General features: G+C 39.8%; 1 protein-coding gene and 1 long non-coding RNA gene across 4 annotated transcripts in view; one reads left to right on the forward strand and one right to left on the reverse strand.

Moving 5' to 3' along the window:
- Window positions 1–1,860: 1,860 nt before the first annotated feature.
- Window positions 1,861–10,418, reverse strand: LOC111940934 (uncharacterized). The gene is made up of 3 exons (XR_002869773.2): window positions 10,360–10,418; window positions 2,447–2,585; window positions 1,861–2,173 (listed from the first exon to the last, which is right to left on the reverse strand). It is a non-coding gene; the product is annotated as an uncharacterized LOC111940934 (long non-coding RNA).
- RHOBTB3 (Rho related BTB domain containing 3) overlaps window positions 9,743–22,958 on the forward strand; it is a 35,132-nt gene continuing 21,916 nt past the window's right edge. For 2 of the 3 annotated variants that reach the window (XM_086868686.1, XM_086868685.1), the window contains exons 1-5: window positions 10,276–10,840; window positions 11,009–11,225; window positions 19,231–19,423; window positions 21,233–21,384; window positions 22,170–22,281. In XM_086868686.1, coding sequence (XP_086724812.1) covers window positions 10,839–10,840; window positions 11,009–11,225; window positions 19,231–19,423; window positions 21,233–21,384; window positions 22,170–22,281 — 676 coding nt within the window. In that variant the 5' untranslated portion in view covers window positions 10,276–10,838. Of the gene's footprint in view, window positions 10,841–11,008; window positions 11,226–19,230; window positions 19,424–21,232; window positions 21,385–22,169; window positions 22,282–22,958 lie in introns of all 3 variants that reach the window. The other variant, XM_086868684.1, reaches the window with a different exon arrangement.

A 22,958-nucleotide genomic window follows, 5' to 3' on the forward strand; every position in this document is an offset into this window, starting at 1 on the left:
CCTCTGCATCATGTTTACCTGTTCCCATTGGACACTGATTCTCCAATCTGCCCCCCCTTACCCATATACAACTCTGGACCCTCCACCCAGTTTTGTTCTTGTTTCTGGACATCCTTCGAGGCAATAAAGCTTTGGTTACCCAAACAAGAACCCATCCGGACGACATCCTTCCTTGTCAGGTTTGTAGTGGCTTCGTGCCTCAGACCTGAACAGACAAGCAGCCTTAGGGACCTGGTTGTAGCGTGTTGCCACAGACCCTCAGCACTTTTGCAGATGACCACAAGCTTGTTGGTGCAGTTGACACAACAGAAGGATGGGATCCATCCAGAGGCACCTGGACAAACTTAAGAATTGGGCCCATGACAACCTCCTGAAGTTCAAAAAGGTCAGGTTCTGGTGCTGCACCTGGGTCAAGGCAATCTCAGACATGAGCACAGACCTGGAGAAGAAATCCTTGGGAGCAGCCCTGTGGAGAATGGCATGATTAAATTTGTGCTAAAGTTATAATCTTGTCTGACAAGAATCCTAACATATTTCTAGGAAACTTTCCCTGACGAGATTATAGTGATATGTGGCAAGGCCAACATGAATATTCATCTGCAAGGGGCATATTTCAAAGAAACCTCCATCCCATAAGATTTCATAAATATTCGTCTGCAAGAAGTGCCTTTCCAAGAAACCTGACGAAATGATGACATACACACCCAAAACAGCATGAATATTTGTCTGCAAGAAGTGTATTCCAAGGGACCCTCAAAAAGCATTATCCTGCACCCTCATATTACTTACTCCAGAGGGGCAGCCTTCTCTCAGAGGTGTTTAGAGCCTTTACTGTATCATAATTCTCTGTGTGGTGTGAAAAATACCTTCTGCTAAAAGGGCATAAATAAAGGTGCTTTTGTAGATGGGTTATTCATGCACAGCCTTTCACTCACAAGCATACACTAGCATCTACCTGTTATAAATGAGTAGCCAATTTGATTAATAAAAAGAATTTATTAAAAAAATACAATCGTAAAAAAGCCACAAGCAAAAGTCAGTTTGATGGTGTACTGGGCGAACAACATTGGGTGAGGGATGCCCCAAGGAGGGCATGCTTCACCATGCTTCGCAAACTGCGCCTGTTCCAGGGTGCTTTTTATATGTTTTCAGGCTTTTCGAGGGTCCCTTCGAATACACTTTTTGCAGATGAATATTCATGCCGTTTTGGGTGTATATGTTGTAATCTTATTGGGCTTCTTGGAAATACACTTCTTGCAGACGAGTATTCATGCTGCATATTGTTATAATCAGATGGAGTTTTCTTAGAAATATGCCCCTTGCAGATGATGGCCTCCATGCAAGGTTTCCTGGAAATATGTTAGGATTCTTGTCAGACAAGATTATAACTTTAGCATGAATTTATTCATGCAATGTATCACTGTTTCAATACAGGGGACTAAATTAATAAATTACCAATCAGCTGAAAACACAATTCTAAAACAAAAATTTTCTACACCAATCTGAGCTTAATCTAACATGCAAAAGCAGTGTTCTCTTTACCTAAATCTTATATATGGTACTGTACGTTTACATGTACAGTTCTAGCTGTTCTATCTAGAAGTGTAAGGTATGTTCTTACTGTAATTTATATTGTGTCTAGGGCTAAGTTGAATCTGTGAAGGGTATCACTGAACTTTCAACTGGGTAATAAGGCTTTTCACTAGGTAACAGGCTCTTAAGGCACTTAAGCTATATTAGAACTTACTTAAAACTAAAACCTACATTCTTACTTCATGTCTATGTGGTTTAATATATTTTAATTCTTTTTTCTCTCTGAGGGAGTCAGGAGACTTTTATTTTGGATTCCAACAGCAGATATTTGTATATCTAGGTATAATCTTTGTTCTTTAATTTTCTCTCCTTAAAATGGATATTAACTCAATATGTTTTGCTGACATTATTAGATAATTTTAATTTGCCATAGCTAATGAACATTATCTGCATTCCTGTTGTATGTTTTTAGTAAGAAAATTGGAAACATGATTTTATTAAGAAAAAATAGAAACTTATACATTACTGAAAAAAGTGTGGGCAGGCAAAGGGCCGAGCTTCTACAGGAGCACGTTATGTAGTTTGAGGCACTTCTCTCTGTAAAATTCACATGCTGGGTCACTCAGTCTTCATCGCTTATCTGGGGGATAATAAGGGGTAATGAAATAGTTCAGAACTTTCAAAACATGCCAAGTGTATGCCATCCCTTCCCTGGCCCCAAATAGCAGATTCTCTGGCCAGGGTGGTACTTTTCTGAGTGCCTTGTGGGAGAGGACACCCAGGCGGGAGAGATTTGCTGAAGAGGTTTGATCAGTATGTGTGGCCAGGGTGTCCCAGAAGGGATCTTTTCCTGCCCTCTAGTGGGGATCACATGCTGCTTCCCCATTCTTTGTGGTGCTTGCTTCATGCTCACCTCTCCCTGCAGTTCAGCCTCAGCACAAGTCCAAGTTAACAAGCCTTGGGGAGGGGAACCAGGGCAAGCTGGAGTGAGGGTGATGCTCCTCTGCATGACATAATGGTCTTTGTCCATCTTGTGGCAATGGCTTCCCTTTCTAAAACAGCAGAAACAACATATAAACTACTTTTTCGGATCCTTTGACCTTCATTCTAATGCAATTTGTAACACTTGTTAAACTATGACATGAGAATTGCAGGGTGCAACTCTGCATCTGCAATTGGAGATTTTCACCACTGTGAGCAGGTTTTCTTCTCCTGCAGCATGTTGTGCTTTCAGCCCTTCACTTCTTGAACAGGTTGGGGCATTTAGGCACCAGACATGTCCCTTCCTCATGGCACAGGACCTTGTTTCTTTCACTGCCAAAGGCAGCAACCTTGTTGGGCAGTTCTTGTGTGGGATGTCTGCAGCTGCAGACCTGGCTCTTGTTTTCCACATCTCACCTTCACAGGGACAGAAGCTTTCCATAGCTTGCTAGTTGCTTGAACAGCTCTGTTCTGCCACAAATGGGATCTGGTTTTAAATTTGAAAGTGACATTTTTCTCTTTCCTTCTCCCCTCATCAGATGATTTCTCACCCTCTTCATATTTTTGTTTCAATATTGCACTAATGCCTTTTCCTTGGTCCTAAAGAACCAGACATGGTTAAGGGATTAAGAGTTTTTACTTAAGTATTTAATAAGGATTTTTACAGTGCGACACCTTGCCAAGGAAATGCACACCCATGTTAAATTTCATATGCAATTTTATAGACCTTGCAAATTAGCACATCTAACAAAAATGCTCTAATAAGAGGTTTGAATGAATAGCATGATATCTCTTTATCCTGAAGTATTCCCCCTTAGATGGTTCTAATCCTAGTTTACAGGATGTATTCTAGAAAGTACCTTGATAGTTTCCCAAGATAGTGTAGGACTTTCTGGCCTTCAACTGCGAGGCCTTTAGGATGTTTGGTCTTCTGGCCTAACAATACCAGGACTATGCTAAGTTATCAGACTTAAGGAATTGCAAGTATGCATGCTGAGGGCACTGAGAATTCATAAAAGGTACATAAAAGGCATAAAATCATCAGGGCATCAGCACTGGTATTACTTCACTAAGACTAGAAAAAAGAAGTAGTAAAAGTAGATATTAATAAATGGACAGGATTAGATAAAATTTTTGAGGATAGTTATAAGAAACTGTGGCAAGAAAAAAAAAGAATTCTATCTGGGGTCTGTGTATCATAGGAGACCACAAATACATTCAAAAACTCTTTCAGCAGGGCCTGGCTAAGGCCAAAGCAATGGGACAAGCCACCACTCCTGGGGAGATGACACAGTCTGTGACAGAAAATGAGATCCAGGGATGAACACAGTCTGTTGGGAAGCTGTTGAAGAGGCTCCAGTGAAGTCCAGCATCACTGGTTTCTGAAGGAAGGGTGGTAAATATGCCAATAAAGTGGGTCGTGTGGGCATAATAATCCTCTTTCATTTTCAAAAAGCCTTTGAGAAGCTTTTTGCAAAGCTTATTAAACTTTATAATGAAAATAAGTTGCCACAAGATTGGATGAGAGGTTGGTTTTGGAGTTGAAAGCTGGTATAAGAAGAGGAAATGAGGGACAGGGCTTAGTGGTCACTCTCCAGGAAGTAGGAGATTTATGCAGTCAGGGGATAATTCAGGTCAGAAGGGACCTCTGGAGATCATCTAACCCAGCCTCCTCTCCAAGCATTTCTAAAAGACTAAGGTCTGACTAAGGTCAAGGACTTCTTCAGTGAAACTTGAATATGTCCAATATGCACTCAAAAGAGTGATATGGTTTAATCAGAGAAAAGTTTTATTAATTACAGCAAGCAAGCAATAAGCAATAGATCAGCGCTGGGCGACAGGGGAGCAGGAGGATTCCCGCTCCACGAAACTGCCGCGCTTCTCGCTTCCGTGTTTCCCCTTTTAAGTGCCTCGGCTTCTGGGTTACGTGTCCTTTCTCCAGCGTTTCTGTGCATGCATCTCTAGTTATTAGGGGGTCGCTCTCTGGTGGTCATGGGATGTAGGCTCCAAGTCTTCCTCAATCTTACTCTGCTGACCTTTTCTCACTGTTTTTCTTTTAAGGTTTATCTTGTCCTGGCATTCCAGGAGTCTCTGCTAGGCTGTTAATTATTATGCCAGCCTCAGCGAGTTAGCGGCCTTCAACTTCTTCTCGATTTTACACACAAAGCACAATTTTGCAAAGCATCATATCATACCTATATATTTGGGCGAACAAAAGAGTTTCTGTCTATTACACAAGGATGGCCATTCTATAACTTGATACAAAAGCCTTAGAATTTAAGCCGTTTTTACTTGATGCCTCCACCTGTGACCTCTGGAAAGGAGTCAGCAGTGAAACCTGCTGGGCTGGAGAGACACAGCTCTGGCTGTGAGTGCCTGTGCCATCCCTGAAATGAACTGGTCCTTAAGATCCTTTCAACTCAAACGGTTCTGTGATTTGTGTGTGGAAATTGAAAATAAATTCCTTCCAAGTTTGAGAAACATTACAGGATTTTCTGGCATGGTTATGCTGAAAAATACTACTGGGTCCCAAACACGGTCTCTCCATTCATTTCTCACATACAGATGGCTTTTGTTGGTGGGCATGTGGCAGATGGCTACAACAACAGAAAGCTTCCTTTTTGTTTGCTGGTGCTTTGTCCTAGTAGGGTGTCCTGGCTGGCAGATTCTGCAGCAGCTGTGTCTAGTCTGGACAAGCACCAATAAAGTCAAGTCTATCACAGTATATTTTTTTGCAGTATTAGGAGGAAACAGCTCTATACAGTAAAGTTTATTACTGTTATTTGGAAATGTACTCTATCTTTGGAAAAAAACCAGCAAAACAAAACACCTGGAAATTTACCTCTCCTAGAAGAACATGTTTTCTCTTGCACCTGAAGCTGACTACACCAGCAGCAGCAACAGCAGCAGTAGATTTCTGCAGTGTGCAGATTCAGCTAATAAGCAGGTTTGGCAACGACTTTGATTTCAAGTACATTAAATCTCCTCACTGTCCTGAAAATATAGGCTGAATAATTCTGCATGGATCAATGCATGTAAGGCTACAGCTTCCGCAAGGGAAAAATCCTCCACCTTGATTTGCCTGCACTTATCCCCTTGCACTGGGAAATATAATTCCCCTTTGTTATTAATGACTTTGTATTTGTTTTCCGTGCTTTATCTGAGGTACACACTGGGAAGTGTTATAAATCTGTATTGTGATATTGGCTTTCACAAGTATTAGGATGAATATTATATGTTAAATACTTTTTGGCTATGAATGTACTTTTCCTCTTGCTAACAAGTTTTAAGCTTAAAGGAATTTTGTAGTACAAGGCAAGATAACTCCAACAGGCAGGACAATGGGAGGACCAAGCTGTTTCCAGCAGAAGGACAGTGGAAACCAGGCTGTTATCAGCAGCAGGAAATAGAGACCAAGCTGTTATCAGCAGCCAGGACCAGGCCGTTGGCAGCAGGGGAAGGATATGAAGCCCAGCTGCCCTCAGCAGAAGGATGAGAGGCCTGGACTGTTACCAACACTGACCATTTGCAGAAGAAAGGAAACCAAACTCAAAATAATGATGATCAGCAAAAATAAAAAACATACAGATCATGTTCTAAATAGGCGGAACCAGGGAGGGGACATGCTAAATACTTCTTGAAAAACTTTGAATATGCATTAAACTCTCACAGCAGGAGGGGATAAAAAGGATGTTCCTGAGATACCAGGGGTGTTCCTGGCAACCTGCCAGGGCACCCAGCCGTTTTAACCCTTTGCTTTATTTCCTTTGTCTCCTAATTGTCTTTTTGTTTATATTAAACTTTTTATAATTTATTAAGTGAATCTTGTTTTTCACAAAAGCTACAATGGAAATGGTTTGAAAATAAAAAACAATGTTCCACCACAAACTACACAGAACCAAATAAGTGATTGCTTCCTGGACCCTGACAAAGACTCCCTTTTCTGCAGTTTAGTCGTTGTTTGTCATCAGCAATGGCAAATGCCTGCTGGCTGAAAGGTTTGCTGATCACAGGTTATTCAACTTTCCGATTTCCAGAGAACAGTCAAGCAATCCTCTGTAATCCTCTCAGTTAAACAATCTTTTACAGCTTTCCCTTGCAGTGCCCATTTAACTTGCAGAATGCATCTATAGTAGGGGTGCCAAACAACTTCCCTATTTGTAGTATGTATTATCCTGCCAAAGCGAACTACTTAAGCGAACTACTTTCCTTTCCTGTTTTGTTTGTCTGTTTATCCTGCCAAAGTGAACTACTTTCCTTTCCTGTTTTGTTTTTCTGTTTATTTGAAATGCATTGCACAATCCCTGAGCAATGCAAGTGAAAATGGGGTTATGGACCTACTTTGACATGCGAACAGATGGCATTGTCATCCAATTTTAATGCTTGCTTCTAAAATATTGTTTTCAGTCTTCTGATTGCTGGAAAAGAGTTACTAAAACAGTTCAGCGTATTTTAGTATGTAATCTTTAAGTGCTTTTCATCAGCTAAGATGAACCTTCCATCCACCATTTGCACACTTTACCAAAGCTGATGCTTCCATCAGTCCCAAGTAGTTCCCCAGATGGTTGAAGGAAGAAGTGAGAGGAAAACAAGTGTTCTCTGTCACCCTCCATCTCAGTTGGTACTCCTACCCTTGGCACCCCGGGGCAAGACTAGGTCTGCAGCAATGAATAAGCTATGTTAATTAGAGTTTGGGTAAATTGATCATTCTTGCCTTATTTATTTGTCTGGTTTTTCTTGGTGTTACATCTATATGTGTGTCCATATCTGCATGTGTAAGTGTGTCATATTTATAATATGCATGCATGTATTTTAAACACATGCTTATATAAATCTCTGTATTTGTATTTGTGTCTGCATGTGCATGTCCACATTTATTTATGTATTTAGCTATTTATGCATTTAGCTATACCAGGATAGGCTCCTTAGTGATGTAAAGAACTTTTCTCCCACATGTTTCCGTTTCCTCATTTTCAGTGGGTAGGTTGCTACAAGTGGAAATTTAAGAATTCCAAAGGCTCTTCAGTGACCTTTAAAAACTGCATGAATATTCATGGTTGCAAATTTTTGAGTGCTCTGTTGATTCACAACATCATATACCCAGTGTTTAGACACCACTGAGGCTTTGGATGTAGAGGGTGATACATCACAGTCAGAGGATCATCTGGAGAAAAACCAGTGGTTTCCTGTGATACTTCTTAAAGCTTACCTAAAACATGTATTCTCACTATTTTTTTTTGCAGGAGGAAACAAAACGACAACCTCCATTTGTAATTTGTCTTTTAGTTTTCTAGAGAAAAACTAGATTGAAAAGCAGAAGCTAGAATGGGATAAAATGTGTGAAAACAAACAGGTTGGTAAATTATCTGTTGTTTTGTTCTTTGGTTTTTCCTTTTTCAGTAGTCCCTGTAGAATTTATAATAAAAATAAGAATAATTATCAGCATTCATTATCGGGTAATAGTACTCAGGTTTTATTAAAATGGACTTGCCATTCAGCACTGTATGGGTGACAAACTTCAGCAGTGACATCAAATGGCATCTCCTACTTTTGCAGAGTGGAATAGTACTTTTCACAAGCTATGGATTGTTGCAAGCAAAGCTCCATTCATTATTCTGTTGATAATTGTATCAAGTCCTGTTTTAAATGAATTCTTGTCCATGGGAGTAACAGCAGCATGTGTTCACATAACAGAGTATTATGTATCATCTAGTATGTCTAAAATATGTTTATTCTGTTTGTTTTGTTTTGTTTTTTTAATTTTAGTGTATACAGTGGTATGTGTCAGCAAATGGTATTTTTAGAATGGATTTGGTATATTTCCTGTGTAACTTCTGTAGGTGACCCTGCATTGGAGGTTGGACTAGGTGATTGTTGTAGTGCATCTATTTTAGTGATCCCAAGTTTAATACAGATCCCAAAACACATAGTACCCAGCCACTCGAAAACCATAAGCGGAGAACAATAAAAGTTAAAAACCCTGTAGAAGAGTGGCTACCAAAATTGCCCAGAGCAGAAAAAGAACCCCAAGAATTAGAGCTATTAGGTTCTGCTCCTGCACCCTTTTGTATCCACCGTATGTATAAAACACTGACAGACCCTAAATTATATCACCACGTAGTACAATATCAAAACGAATTTAAGGCAAGGCCATGGTGTAGTGTGCGGAGTCACGTCACAGCAGATGATCCTCTCCGTTCACATCCAAGAACCCTCCCTAAAAGCATATTTCTGATTTGCGGAGATAGAGCGTGGGCAGGGATCCCATCTTGCCTTCGAGGAGGACCGTGTACCTTTGGGAGGCTGTCCCTGTTGGCACCTAATCAAACCCAAATTAAAAAATGGATTTGAAAAGAAAATTCAAGCCACAAAATTTACAAAAGGAACACTGACATTTTAGATCCAAATTGTGATTCTGACATTTTTCATTGGGCAAAATCAAAAAGAATTGCTGTATCCATATTTCTTCCATGGGTTGCAGCTGCCCAGGCATTAGGTGAATTAGGACAGTTAGAATGCTGGGTAGTCAAACAGGCAAACTTAACATCCACTGCCCTCAGCTCCCTCAGATGAAGAAATTACCAGACAAGCTACCCTCCAGAACAGGGCAGCTATAGATTTTCTTTTGCTTCTGCATGGACACGAATGACAGGAATTTGAAGGACTTTGCTGTTTGAACTTGACCTCGAAATCTCCCAATGTCCATGGAGCCCTCCAAGAGATGAAAAACTTGATTGGACAAGTGAAACAAGAAGCCGAGGACTGGTGTAATGAGCTGTTCAAAGGCTGGGGACTGACAGGATGGTGGACTTCAATAATCAAAACAATCGTGTTGTTTTTTTGTTGTTTTGTTTTTGATAGTGTTAGCATTGGAATTGTCCATTGTTTAATTTTAAAGGCCCTTAGTAGAGTAATTTTTACTACCTACCAGAAGCAAACCACATGGAACTACCTGATGGAAACGAACCTAATCGGCCCACCCATTGTGAGTGGTGGGCAAGCTCATGGTAAAAGACAAAATGAGCTAGAGCTTTCTTTCTTTCTCATTTTTGTATAACAGAAAAGGGTGAGGTGTTGTAGTCCCATCTAAAAATTTTGGTATAATCCCAAAGGTAAAACCCACCTTCAGTCTGTGTAATGTTAGTTCCTACCTGAGAACCTTTTCCCTTCCCCCCGTCCCATTGGCTGTGACCTCCCTGCATCCCCTAATCACCCCTGCCCCCTGGTATAAGAGATAAGACCCAGGACATTTCGGTCTCTTTCTTGCCCCGGTGGGATGACATGCAATAAACCCGGGATTATTCCAGCAAGTTTGGGCCTCCTGTGTCTGGATACTTTGAGTCGGTGTTGTATCCACTCCAGGACCCCCTCCGCCACCCGTGTCCTGTGAAGAGCAGGGCTCTCACCACAGGGCGTGGGACAGAGGGGTCCCCCCGAGAGAGGATTACAACCGGTGATGTTCACAGGTCCCTTTCAACCTTAACTATTCCGTGATTTGTGTTTATTTTAATGTAATGTGAGAGCATCCTTTTGGAAACTTGTGCTTTAAACATGACATGAAAGCTAAAAAGCCTACATGGCATTTAAGAAATTATCAGCCCAACATTGAAAAGCTAGCTATTATTTAAATAGTTATTTTTAAAAATTGAATACTTTAAACGAGGATGTTTACACCGCTCTCTCCTTTGGCTGTGGCAGTCCCAGGTTCGCCCCCGCCCCCAGCAGACAAGTGGTGGCACCGTCCCCTAGGGTGGGAATGTTGGTTCTGTTTCTGCGGAGCGGCAGCAGAAGCCGTGCGGAGGAGGACACGGCGGTGCTGCAGTGCCTTTCCCTGCCCCTGCTCACCTGGCTGCTCTCGGAACGTCCCCTCGCTCTGCCCATCGCGGCCGCGGTGCTCCCTGGCGTCAGGATGCTGTGGCCGTGACCGCCCGGCCGGATGCTGCTTGGCCTTCAGCGACAGCGGGGAGCAACGCCGGGCTGCTGCCCTTGCTGCTTGTCCTGCCGGCTGCTGCTCCTCACCCTGCTGCTGCCGATCCTGCTGCTGCTGCAGATCCTGATCCTGCCGCTGCTGCTGTTATTGCAACTGCGGCTGCTGCTGCTGCTGCTGCCACTCTGGCGTGCGGCTGCAGTCCATCGTCTGGAACAGCCAGCACGAAGTTATCCAGCCTGGCCACAGCCAAAGGAATGCGGCAAGAGTCCCCGAGGTCACCGCAGCGAGGCTGAGCGTGGAATAACAAGCCAAATCCGCTGGGGATTTACAATGCAAGCAACCTTTCGAGGTTTCTTTTCTGCTTTGCTCCCACCCTGCTGTTGGATTTGAGATCATGTATGTGTTCTGCTGTTGATTACAGGAGGGTGTTAAAATCTAGGGAGGGAAGAGGATTCAGAAAGATTAATATTTTAGTTTTGATTTAAGGGGATTTTATTTTCTTTCCTTTTATTCACGCCCTTCATTTTTGTTAACACAACTTCATCTTTATTATTTTTCTTTTAGGTCGGTTAATATTGTAGCTTTTGGCAATGAAAGAGATGGTTTTTCTGAGGACAGTCAGCAGCCCAGCCTGATCTGGAGCTATCTCCGGAGAAGTGCTCTCATTTCTCAGATCGACAGCAGCTTCTCTGCCAGTCGAGTTGGGAACCCAGTTTTTGCTGAGTATCAAGCTTGCGTATTTGGAAATGTCAGACTGGTGGTATACGACTGTGTTGTCTGGGTAAGAGATCCATCTCAGTCTTTTTAACTGCACTTAACAGTGTGAGCTGTTCTAGTAAAATGAAAACATATCCTAATTTTAAAAGGTTTTAATTGTTGTGGGATTTTATTAGTAGTTCTATTTTTGAATATAGTAAAAACTTATAAAATGTAACCAGGCAAATGCTGGGAAGTCTCAAAGGTGCCACAAAAAGGTTCTTATAAAAAAGCCCCTACTGGCTTCCCCTGTAAGAAGATGTTTTTTCCAACTGCGTTGCTTAGTGGAAATTTTGTGAAAGATAATCCAGAGGTAAACAAGAATGCCTTCTTTGTGACACTGCATCATAAGCTCTGTCTCCAAATAAGTGTCAACAATAAAATGAAATTTTATTTTTCTGTAAAAAAAAAAGGCAGTAAGTTTTCCAGCTGTGAAAAATGACAGATTAAAAGATCTGATAACTTGCAAAATACAATGCAGGGAGTATTTTTACTCCTCCTAGAAAGAAAAATCACAACATTATTACCTTTATCTGATGTAAATAACAAAAATTTTGGCACTGTTGCAAGTTGTCAGCACTTTTGTTAGTAAGTGAGAAAACTTACTTTTGAGTGCGAGCAGATCAATGATTATGTAAGAAATTATACTGATAATCTAAATTAAAACATTAATGACTACTTACTAGTTTTAAAAAGAACCCTCAACTTACTAGCTTTTAGAAATTAAAACAATAATCAGTTTCAGCTCCATAATTCTATTATTTTTGGTGATTTTTGTACTCATGTAAGGGAAACTTTTTGGAGAATCTGTAGGAACCAAAACAGCTCCATGAAGTAAGTGACCAGAAGATGACAATCTTAAAACTAAAGAATCCAGTTTAGCCGTCCTTCTGTTCTTTATTTCTTTTTGACAGTTGTGCTTACAGACACCAGTTCAGATGGACTGGGGGATCCTGTTTCTAGTCTGTGAAGCTGCATGTGACCTGCACGTGCAGCTTACTGGAGTCACAGAAGTGCAGCAAAGAGTAAAACCTCCTGAATATAAATTAAGTCTGTGGACTCCAAAGGCTGTTTCAGAGGGATGGAGAATGGTAGGAGAGGTGGGAAGGCTAGTGAGGGTAGCTGGAGATGGGGAATGAAGGACATGAATTTGAGACAGAGTTGATGTGGTTTTATGTTGCTGTAGTTGTATTTTAGCCTTCTGCAAAACAAAGTTGTTCAGTTCTGGAGACCTTATAATTTCTGCCATTCAAAAGCTAGTCTGAGCCATTGCATTTCTGAAGCCTCAAGTTTTTTTCCCTCCATCAGTTAAAGGAAGCAGGAGATACATTACTAAGAATGTTGAAGACAAATTAGCATTTTTTTCTTCATAGAAGACATTACAGTTAGCAGGACTGGAGGACCTGGCAGGAGGTTATTTGCCATGCATAAAGCAGTGTCCTTGCTAGGGTAAGGCAGGACAGGACTATTTTCCACAGTCTGGGTGCTTGAGGTTTACTATGTCACAGTGGCTCATTTATGGCTGTGCCTCTGCTAGCCTGCAGAAACAGCACAGAACAATTCAAAATGTTGACAGATGTTGCCTCAAGTAATATTCTGCATGGAAAAGGATCCCTGTCTCATGTTACCACACAGAGGTTATGGTATGGTGAGCCTTGCAATATTTCAGCCTCTACCATCTGAGCACAAGGCATATTTGTGTTTTACCTGGGATTTGTACCTCATCTAGATGAAACCCATATGATTAAGGCAAGACAGTCCTGAACATGAACATGGCAACTGAATACACTGATAATTGTGAGTCTCAAAATTCAAGGGTGCCCAGCTGCTCTTTGTCTTCCACAGCAATCAGATTGCAAAAGCAGTGTTGAATAAATAGAGCTCCACAGTGAGTGGAGGGATCTTTTTGCATGACAGATTGTGCAGTTTAATTTTCCTGAGTTTCAGTCTGCTGCTGCACCTGTCTGTCAGCCCAGGACACCGCTCAGCCTTTTGAGTCTGCAGGAGGGTCAGCAGGTCAACAAAAATGAATTCATGTTTGCCAATGTGCAAACTTGCATGTTGTGAGGAGCTATCCTTCCCCTGGCAATTGCAGGGTGCAGGATGGAAATGCTGATTTTGGGTCCCTTATAATTCACGCAAAATCAGAAGGCTTTAGAGACATAGTGGAACACTACACTTTTCAAAATCAGGGGAAAAAATGTCAGAGTTTCCAAGGACAGGTTGCTATTTGTGTGCCACTGTCTGGGTGTACCACTGTGGCCTGCTGTGTGTGGCACTGCTTGGGCAGAGCTGTGTGCTGTATGCAGGGGACATGCACAATGCACCCACATCCTTATAAATCATGTGGCTTCTAAATGTTTTCTCAAAAAATGCAAACCTAGGATAAGAGAAGGCATAAAGAATTACGGAAAACACACATGTGCTAACACCTCTGCTGAATATTGTGATTTTTATAGCTGATCAGTTTCTAAATGCATCCTTAAGCTGCTCTATAATAAGGCATATTGAATAAGAATGTATCAGTTTTTCTAATTTTGGAGGGGTAAAATTCTGTGTGGAGCTAGTATCTCATAAAGAATAATTTGCAAGATGAATTTTAAGATTTGCTTTGGAAAAGACTGCTTTAATTAAACTCTGTGTTGAATTTGACAGTCTGAGATGCCATTTTTTTGACTTATGTATTTTGCAATTCCGCTTCACTCAGAATTTTTTCATGCTTCTGCAGAAAAAATGCAGGCAGAATTTTTAATATCTAATGGCAAGTGGATCTTCCCCAAGTACAGAATTAAGCACAGCACAGAAGCTGTAATTCATGTTTTGATTAATTTCATTGCAATGCTGGACAATAAATGGCAAAATAAAAAGTAATAAAAAGTCCTTTGTAAGTGTTCCGTACTTGAAGTAACTCTTGTTCTCCCCTCTCTTACTTGGAGCAATACCCTGAGGAGGTGAGAGTGTTTCTGTCCCGGCCTGAGGGATCTTGCTGCCTTTTTAAAATTCTTTTACTAAAAGCCACCTGGTTTTGGTTGTTTGGGTTTTTTTGTGGCTTTTGTTTGGTTTGTTTGGGTTTACTTTTCCTCATGGGAAACAAAACCCCAACATTTTTTTTGCTCTTGCCTTTTTTATAAGAACTGCTCAGTTTGTAGAGAATTACTCATATCATCAAGTAAAAAAAATGTTACAAAAGGGGAAGATAGAGCAGCTGGGTTTTGGAGATTGCCTTGTGCAGGATTAGATACTTGCAGAGGCGTGAATGCTCCACTGTTTCTGCTCAGAGCCTTACACAGAGTTGCAGACCTCCATGGGGCTCATGAGTACACAAATATATCAACTGCAACTTAAATATATTGACTACAATTTTGAGAAGTTGTTCTGTGATTTTTTTTCTAATTCTCCCTTACAACAATTTCATTCCCTGAGTCTTTTTGTATTTTTTCTTAGTTATTTACTGCACAAACAGGAGTAGTCCCTCAAGCTTTCTTATGCAAACAGTATCATTCATAGTGTAGTTCTCTGGCTTTTTCCTCTTTATCAAAATTCTTGTGCTCTTGTGCTGCCAAGGCTGGCCAGCCCTTATCATGTCTAAAGGTAAAGGAATCTGAACCACTTCTAGATTTTATTTACTATTTTTAGAAATCTAGACATATTGCTGTTTCAGTAAAAAATGACAGCTTGTAACTTCATTTTTCATTTTCCATTGTAACTTTTCTAATAAGCCAGCCAGCTTATTTTTAAGCTGGAATGCCTGAAGTGGAAATTTACAACAATAAATGTTGTAAATATGTTATTATTATATCCTGGTAAAAAATACTATTAAATTCATTTCTGAGAGGATGACACAGGCCAATATGACCTTTCTTTGTTTTGTGGAGGGGATGTTTAGGGGGATTTCTAAAGGAGATCCTTCCATCTGTACTGCAGATTACTTACCTGAGTAAGTTCAGGGGACTAGTAAATTATGCAGAATGCACCCATAAAATTAGCTGCAGACCTGATAAGGAATTGCAGAGGAATCTTGAAAAAAAAAGCAGGGAAGGCTCTGGTATGTAGTGTGGAGAACATCAGCTTGAAGAAGGTTTTGGTAGTGGAGACCAGGTCTGTAAATGGATCATAGAGAGGGATAACTCTCCAATATTCCAAATGCAGTGCTCTTGAATTTTGGGGAAATCCCAGGGCAACATCCTTAAAGGATGTCCTGGCACCCTCTTCCCCACAAAGAGTGGCTGGCATTGCTGCCTCAGATCCAGGGCTGGGCTGGTTGGACATGGGGACACTTATGAGCAACTTCCAGAAAGAGCATGGGCATTGCAAGAGCATTTGTGTGAAGAATTTCACTGCCATTGAGAAAGGCGTTCATAAATCATTTTTAACAAAGCAAGTATTGTTGTCTTGTGGGATCATGTGATTTTTCTAGCAATCTTTTTTCTAGGAAAGCTTTATTTTCAACATTGAATATTGAGAAGTATAATTTACTAATGGCAAGAATATGTTACGAGACACTTAGAATGAAGGCATACAAGGAAAGAATGAAGATGTCCTGAGCTGCACATCATCAGAAGTATAATTAATAAGGTCATGTTAAAATAACCTTAGCTGTGCAGATACTTCTTCCCTTTGCCAACTGTTGACTTGTGAAATGGAGCAGCAAGTATGATGAGGAGTAGCTATTCAAAAATTTCATAGATGGAACCTGAAATTAAGGTTATTCCTGAATCTGAACAGCTGTTCATCATCTGAAGAAATTACCTCTGTCATTTTTGCATGAAAGGTTCTCTAAAAGCAATAATGAAGGAGGCTCTAGATGCTGCCTCAGGGATGTCTTGTGCAAATAACCCATTGTCAAAGACACTTCTGGAGGATTTTCCTGGCACATGAGATTTAGCTCTGTTGTACACTGGAGTGAGTGAAAAACAATATACAAACATATCACAAAATTAATATACAAATACACTATTAAATTCCATAAGCATTTTCCATAAGTATTTTTTATTGTTCATGCTTAAAGCTGTGCACCTGTGTTCTACACTTTGCTTATGTTACCACCATTGTCTCCAGTCTTGTAGAGAAGGGCAGGTGCAATTCTGGGTTGAAGACAGTCAGCTGGGCAGAAATTGCAAAGCAGCAGATGTGCTGTCTGCCAACAGAACAGAACAGATAAATATTCCATGTTATTTTTGGGGTTGTATTGTGTTTTTCCTTTATACTTTTGTTGTGTTAAATATACCTCTATTAAAAATTCTCCACTGAGATCTTCATCAACTAAAGTGTACAAAAGCTGTCCCTTGAAAATTCTCAATTTTTGCCTGCTTGTGTGAGCAAGTTCTCTAAATATTCATCTAGACGGCTGTTTCGAAGCACTGCAGCTGGTAGTCTTACTGTTAGATGTGCTAAATGTGCATTTAGGTGTAAATGTTGTATTATTAATTGGCCCTGAAGGATTGTATTAAGTGCTAATTGAGACTGTCCTTAGTTTGGGATTAGAATAGCATCTAAGTGAGTTGTTCAAAAAAACCCCAAATATCTAGAACAGTACATTTGACCTCCTCTCTTTTTCTCAGCATGGTTAATCACATAAGAGCTATTCCTGATAAATTGTTAATTGTGGTTTACTTATTGCAGAACAAAAGCTTCTATTACAGAAGAAAGTAGTGTTCAATGGGAACACCTACTATAATTTATTTCCAGACTTTTTTCTTTGTAAGGTCAAGACCTGTATTGGAAATGATGTGCACTGGCAGTTTAGGCAAATACTTGCTGATTTTGACTTCCATCAAGGTCATGCTACTTCTCGTAGTTAAGAGCATTGCAGACCAGATTTGAAACAATAACCCTTTTGAAGTGATCAAAAATAGTTATGTTTACAATGCAACCACACCACTTGTTGATATTACTAATTTTTTATGTACTTGACTCCCATTTGTGATATTCTTATTTCTGAGACTTGCTCTTCCAAACTCACATTCATCCCTCCCAGCCCAAATTTTGAGTTCTGCCTGTTTGTCACTTCTGCTGTGCTCATTTATTCCTGTTTTCACATTGTCTTTATTTCATTACTGCTAATTTCCCTTTTTTTCCCTCAAGATCCCAAGTTCTTCTAGTTTTGCATCATGCTGTACAGGGCTGCCATAGAATCACAGAACCCCTGGATGATTTGGATTGGAAGGAACCTTGGAGATCATCTCATTCCAACTCCCCTGCCATGGGGGGTTGCTCAAACATGTGCTTGAGAATTGTTTTTTCTTTCCTGCCATGGCGGAAACACCTTCCACTAGACCAGATTGATCAGAGCCTCATCCAACTTGGCCCTAAACACTTCCAGGGATGGGCCACCCACAGCTTCTTAGGGCAAACTGTGCCAGGGCCTCACCATTCTCTGTGTAAAAAAATATCTGCCTTATAGCCAGCCTAAATCTACCCTCTTTTATTTAAAACCATTGTCCCTTGTCCTATTACAACAGGCCCTGCCAAAGAGTTTGTTCCCATCTTTCTTATAAGTCCCTTTTAAGTACATAGAGGGCTAAAAAGTCTCTATTCTAAGAGGTTGTCCTGGGGTGACTTTATGATGCTTGTATCCCCAGTCACCTTGTTTATGTTACACATTAAGTTCTGCACCTCTAAGACTGGCTCTGAGAGTGAAAAGGGGGAAGAAGAAGCCCCAGTTTGTGTTCAGAAAGAGCCCTCAGTCCCCCACATCCTACTCATGGACTGTGTTGTCTGCAGCATGTACAGACAGCGGGACAGAGCTCTCCTTTGCTGTTGTTTTTTAGCTAGCTGAGGCAGAGAAGTTCCCTGGACTGTTTTCTTCCCTTTTTCTTGGATCTGTTCAAACCTGCTGTGGACTGAAAACCCAGACAAGCCCCTGGAGCTCTCGCCTGTGGCCCACCAGGGCCTGGGCCTTGGCACTTTCCAGCACTGGAGGGACTGATAAGAGAATGAGCGAGCTGAGCTACACCACATGAAAAGGACTTTTCTGGATTTGCTATCTCATCAAACAGAGAGATTTTATTGTTTAATATTATTCAGTTTTTGTTAAATAAACGGGTTTTTTCCACTTTTCTCCAAGGAAATCTTTTTCTTGAACCAGCTGGGGGAGGGGCCACTAGAATTTGCTTTCTGGAGGGACCCCATTTGTTGGTTCTCTCCCAAATTTGCCCTAAACCAGGACAGAGGTGATAGTAGTTAGGGTTATCAGAGCTTTTTTCCAGTTCTCTGGACCAGTTCCAGACTTTTCTCAAGTTTTCAATTCAGCATACATTCAAAGCCAAGGTTTCCCCTGGTATTTATGAGATACCTCCAGGCAAAACAGAAATTGTGCAGAATTACAGTTCAATGAAAAATACACAAGTAATAACTGTATACTGCATGTGGATGCAGCACAGCTGTAAATTAACAAAATATCAAACAATTTTAAAGGTAAAGTCCTCAGCACAGAGCAATGAAAATTTGAATATGAAGTTGAAAAAGGAGGTTTATCTATGCGATTTAAGTCCTTATCCTGAAGACATTAACACCTGGTAAAGCTATGTGGAAGCTCTTGTGAGGCAGATAAAAATCACACTGAATTATTAAGTTTGTATTTAAAAGTTCATAGATACATAGGACAGTTTTGTGTAACCATTTCTCTAAAATGGTGTGATTAATAATGTTTTTGTATGAATTGCTGAAAACCTCTACCACTGAAGGTGCTTTTATTTTCTAAAGGAAACTATTTTAAAGTTGAGTAATTAAATCAGAAAAGTTTCTTCCTGAAAAGAATATTCCCTGATAAATCCTATTTTTAATTCTTCTGGAAGAATCCCTGAATTCATGGAAAATATTTATGATTTATTACAACAAACAACTTGCTCTCCAAACAAGGAAATTACAAAGCAGGAAGTCTGCTCATTGTTGCATGTTTTCAAATAAGATCTAAGCAAACAAAAACACTTATTTAAAGTTTTGCATTAAGAATATAGAATATTTCATCTTTTTCTTTATAGACAGTAAATTCTTGATTAGTTTTTTGTTTTCTGGGTTTTTTTTTTTAGGATATATTTGACAGTGACTGGTACACTTCCTGCAGGCTCATTGGAGGAGCTGATATTATTGTGATTAAATACTCTGTCAATGACAAGACTTCATTTCAAGAACTAAAGGACAACTATGTGCCAACGGTAAAAAAAGCACTAAGTCACTGCTCAGTTCCAGTAATAATTTCTGCTATTGGTGCAAGAAAAAACGGTATGTAACCAGCCTCCTGTAATGACAGATAAAATCTCAAATGGAAGTTTGGTATAGTGTGATTTCAGTAAAAGCTGGATGTTTTTCCATGCTGCAAACAGAAACAATTAGTCTGTCAGGATAACAATAATATGCACATGTATCTGGGCTCTCTAGGCTGATGTACTGGCAAGAACATTGTTTTAATTAACCCCAGTGATGAAAGGCAATTTATCCTTCTTTGACCTCTGCAATGACTCTTCTTGTCATCATACATGGGGATTAAATCCAGTAATTTGGATTAAGCAACATATATTTGGGTATAAAGTATCTCTAGTGTATGAGATTACAATTCATCCAACAGTCTGAAAACACTGGAGAGTGGGTGGGAAAAGACTTGAAATTCTCTGGGACTTTTTTCCTAAGACAATGAATGAAAAACACAACCCTGACTTGTCTTTTACTTTATGACACTTAACAAGTGTTTCTGAGCATCCCTCCTTTTAATGAGTAATGATGGGTGTAGATGTAAACATTTATTTTGTAATGTACATGGAAATATTAATCCATATGAAGTATATCCTCTATGGATAGAATGCTCAGTGTTGCCAAGGTTCTACTTATAAATCTCTTAGCTCAGTGACTGATAAAGGACAGTTAAAGATCTCCATAACACTTGAATATTTATTTTCTTTCATTTAATAATTCACTGATCATGACCAAAAGCTTTTATGCTGTATACAGGATTAATAAATCTACCATTGTAAAGGCAAGATCTTGGTAATTTGTCTTCCCCAAGCATTTTCTTACACTTTGTATTTAAGAAAAGGATATCACCAAACTGAGTGACTCCTCTAGTGTTTTGGTTTTTTTCTCTTTTCCACTTAATTTTTTTTCTGTCTTCCTTTCTAAATAATGTGGCTATGGGAGACATCAGGCTGGACCTCTGGGTTTAGCCTGAAACCTATCAGAGCAAACTGCAGTTCACACATACGCTGTTAGTTTTTAGCTTGCTGAGGCAGAGATGTTTTTGTTTCTAGGTGGTATTTGTGAGCACAGCAGTTTGCTTATACAGATTACTATGATCTTAATCCTCTGTAGTGCTAGATGTTGCTGCCAAAACAAATTATTAAAAAAACCCAGAAAAGTTGTTTAGTTACATTATCCATAGGTCTAGGCAGAGGACATTAACATGGAGCATGCACAGAACATTTAAAAGCACATCCGTGGCTGGCAGGTTCTTACTGTTATTAAGCAAAGCTGACCCAGTGTGGCTAAAAGATTTTAAACATTTAAATGGCATAATCTTAAAGTACCTATTTTTTAAAAAAAAATATATGTAAAATACATGTAAATGAATCAGATCCTGCAGTAAGTACAACCTATCAAAGGTTGGTTTGGAGTAGAAATTTTCTTCTTTCATTACTGTGTATGCTTTCATTACCTGTATGGACTGGCCACAATAATTCAGCAGGTTTAAGGGTGACATTCATAAATGATAACACTTGCAGGCTAGAACTCAAGCAAGCAAAGATATTGAGCTAAAGCTGAATCTGGCATCCAGAAATCTGGATGGATTTTTCCACCTTAACAAAACCAATAAAATAATGCTAATGCTAATGTATGCAGACATTTATAGAGTGACTAGTATTTTGAATTAATTAATAAGAAGTTTGGTTTCTTTTGTAATTACAAATTTCTTACAGTAAAATTGCTATGTGTTTATTTCCCTCTTTGTTCTCCTCTAAGTAAGGCATCTTTAAAACTATTTAGGAATCTAAGAATTCTGCATTATTTGGTCAAAATGGTTTTTTACATCACTTTCCCCAGGAGTGCCTTGCACCTGTCCACTGTGCACTTCAGACAGGAGGAGCTGTGTCACAACCTCTGAAGGAGTTCAGCTTGCTAAGGAACTTGGAGCCACATACCTTGAACTGCACACTCTTAATGACTTCTACGTACAGAAATACTTTGGAGGAGTGGTGAGCATGTATCTGCTGTTTTGGAAGCAGGGTGGAACATGCAGGAGATTCATGACTGATGTGAAGGCTTCAGAGAGCCAGAGGAGGCACACTATGGGCCCTTCCACCAAGTGTCAAGTTGCCACCAATATAAGATTCAAGTTAGATATTAGAAAGAAATTCTTCACTGTGAGGGTGGTAAGACACTGGAACAGAATGGTCAGGCAAGCTGTGAGCGCCCCATCCTTGGCAGTGTTCTTGGCAGGGTTGGATGGGGCTTGGAGCACCTGGTCTAGTGGAAAGTATCCCTGCCCATGGCAGGGGGATTGGAATTAAATGGCCAAGGTACTTTCCAAACCAAGCCATTCTAGGGTTCTATGATACTATCTGAATTAGCAGTACCAAGGTTGCTCTGGTTTTAAGCAGGAAGATTTAGGCAAGCCATCTGACACACTGCAGTAAGTGTTCCACTTGTATTCTTGTCCTTTTATCTTGCTGAATGAGACCCCAAGAACCAATTGGCATCTAAAGAGGTTGATAAATTGAATATCCTTATGTCTGTCAATTCTAGGAAGATTAAATATACAAGAATTAACCACAATCATTTGAATAAATAGTCTTTTAAACTGTGCTAGTTTTATCTAAATATGGGAGCTTCTCATAAAGGAGTTTTGGGACTCTTGGATGACTGGTAATAGTGTCAGTAGTTTTAGTCCTGCATACAGAACCTTTCATACCCCTTAATTTGATGCCTAGGTTGTTATTAAATAACAAGGGTTTTTTAAAAAATATGTTTCTTGTCTTAGCTGGAATATTTTATGATCCAAAGTTTGAATCAGAAGTCATCCAAAAAAATGAAGGAAAGGAAAAAGATGCAGAAGTGCCATCGAGTCCAACCACCTCAACTTGAACAGCCAGGTGCTCATTGATATCTGGTCACTAGTATAATTCCTTATGTGTGTCATTTTCTTTGCACAATTAATATTTTTTGCTACATTTTTTACTAACAATTTTTACTGTGAGCTATGCTATCTATTGTCAGCTCTTCTGGTTATGTTGCATTGTCATTTAGCAATGGTTAAATTTGCTTGGGGAAAATTGTATGGCAATAAATAACAGTGCAATGGATTTCTAGTTTATTTTAGATATAACTAATAGGAGTGTTTTTCTGGTGGACTGATGAAATAACGAACACATGAAAAAAGCTTTATATAAAATCTTAACAGAGAGATTACAAAAGAAAGTTGTTAGAGCATGAATTGTTATTCTACAATATCATCAAGTAATTTGTTTTCTGCAGATAAAGCAAGGGAGAGAAGTACACACCCTTACGTGATTTCTGAGCATCTGATGCATTTGTTCAGTGAAAAAATTACTGAGAAGGAGTTACCTCTAAATCTGTAGCTGTGTCTTCTTCCTCGTCTTAGAACACTCTTCTTAATGTTCTAAGAATTTGCTCAGACCTCTTAGATTTGGAATACATAGTCAAAGTCTCTTTATAGTGTAACTTTCTATAGAGGGTTCATGAAAGGACAGACACTTACTATTAAACTAAGAATTTCTTAACTTACTGTACTAAGTATTTCCATTTTTAG

This window comes from Cyanistes caeruleus, chromosome Z (genome assembly GCF_971803275.1).
Source record: "Cyanistes caeruleus chromosome Z, bCyaCae1.hap1.1, whole genome shotgun sequence".
NCBI lineage: Eukaryota > Metazoa > Chordata > Aves > Passeriformes > Paridae > Cyanistes > Cyanistes caeruleus.